The 966-nt window shown below is 74.3% G+C and overlaps 1 protein-coding gene across 1 annotated transcript in view; it reads left to right on the forward strand.

The window, feature by feature from the left end:
- Positions 1–140: 140 nt before the first annotated feature.
- MNEG_14485 (putative protease) overlaps positions 141–966 on the forward strand; it is a gene marked incomplete at both ends in the record, with an annotated part of 3,800 nt that continues 2,974 nt past the window's right edge. The window contains 2 exons of the mRNA XM_014037043.1: positions 141–351; positions 719–951. Coding sequence (XP_013892497.1) covers positions 141–351; positions 719–951 — 444 coding nt within the window. The remainder of the gene's footprint in view (positions 352–718; positions 952–966) is intronic.

A 966-nucleotide genomic window follows, 5' to 3' on the forward strand; every position in this document is an offset into this window, starting at 1 on the left:
CCCCCGCCACAGCCGTCCAGGGGCCGCCGGCAGCAGCGGCTGGAGATGGGCTGGCCCCTTCTCCCGCTGCGGGCGTTTCCCCCTGGAAGCGGCAGCAGGGGCAGCGGCAGGGGGCACAGACAGATGAGGAACGGCGGCGCATGCTATTGGACCTGAGCCAGGTGTTTGCCCGGGGGCAGGACGAGGAGCACGGCGGGCTGACCCCCGGCTTTTTGGAGGGTGTGAGGCACCAGCGCCTGGTCCGCGGCCGCGCCCCGCGCCACCGCGGCGTGTGCCTCGGCCGCGTGTCGCGCGTCACGCGGCGCGGGGGGGTGGTCGTCGAGCTCCTGGCGCCCGTCAAGCCCGGGGACGGTGAGGCACGCGCACGTACGCGGGGCGCTGCTTTTTAAGACGTCTTTCGCACGGGCCACGTAGGGCGGCGGCGCGCAGGGAGCAGCCCTTGCACGGCCTTCAGCCTCCAAGCAGCGTCAGCGGGCCGCGGCCCGAGAGACGGGCTGCGGCCCGGCCTGTCCTCACGCTCAGGAGGGGAGCGGGGTCTTGACGAGCACGGCGGCGCCATGCAAGCCAGGGCAGGCGCGCCGCTGACGGGCGGGTCACTCAACCCGTCATATGAATTGTCGCGTTAGTCACCATCATCTCCGCCACCCCCGGCAGAATAGCCCTCGCCAGCGCCCCGCTGAACGCTCCCGACCCTCCCGCGCCGGTCAAACTCCCGCAGGCATCGTGTTTGACCAGGGCGCGCCAGAGGCGGAGGAGGAGGGCGGCAGCGTGTACGAGATTTACGCGGCAGCTCTCGAGGCGGGGCCCGGGGCCGCTGAAAGAGGCGACGGCCCGCAGCGGCGGCAGCAGGGGCAGCGGCAGCAGCAGCAGCAGCGGGGGCGCGAGGGGGCGCGGCAGCGCGACGGCGGATGGGTCGGCGGCGGCGGCGGGGGGCCGCGGCTGCAGGGGGAGGTGGGGGAGGGGCGG

This window comes from Monoraphidium neglectum (genome assembly GCF_000611645.1).
Source record: "Monoraphidium neglectum strain SAG 48.87 unplaced genomic scaffold scaffold04523, whole genome shotgun sequence".
Lineage (NCBI taxonomy): Eukaryota > Viridiplantae > Chlorophyta > Chlorophyceae > Sphaeropleales > Selenastraceae > Monoraphidium > Monoraphidium neglectum.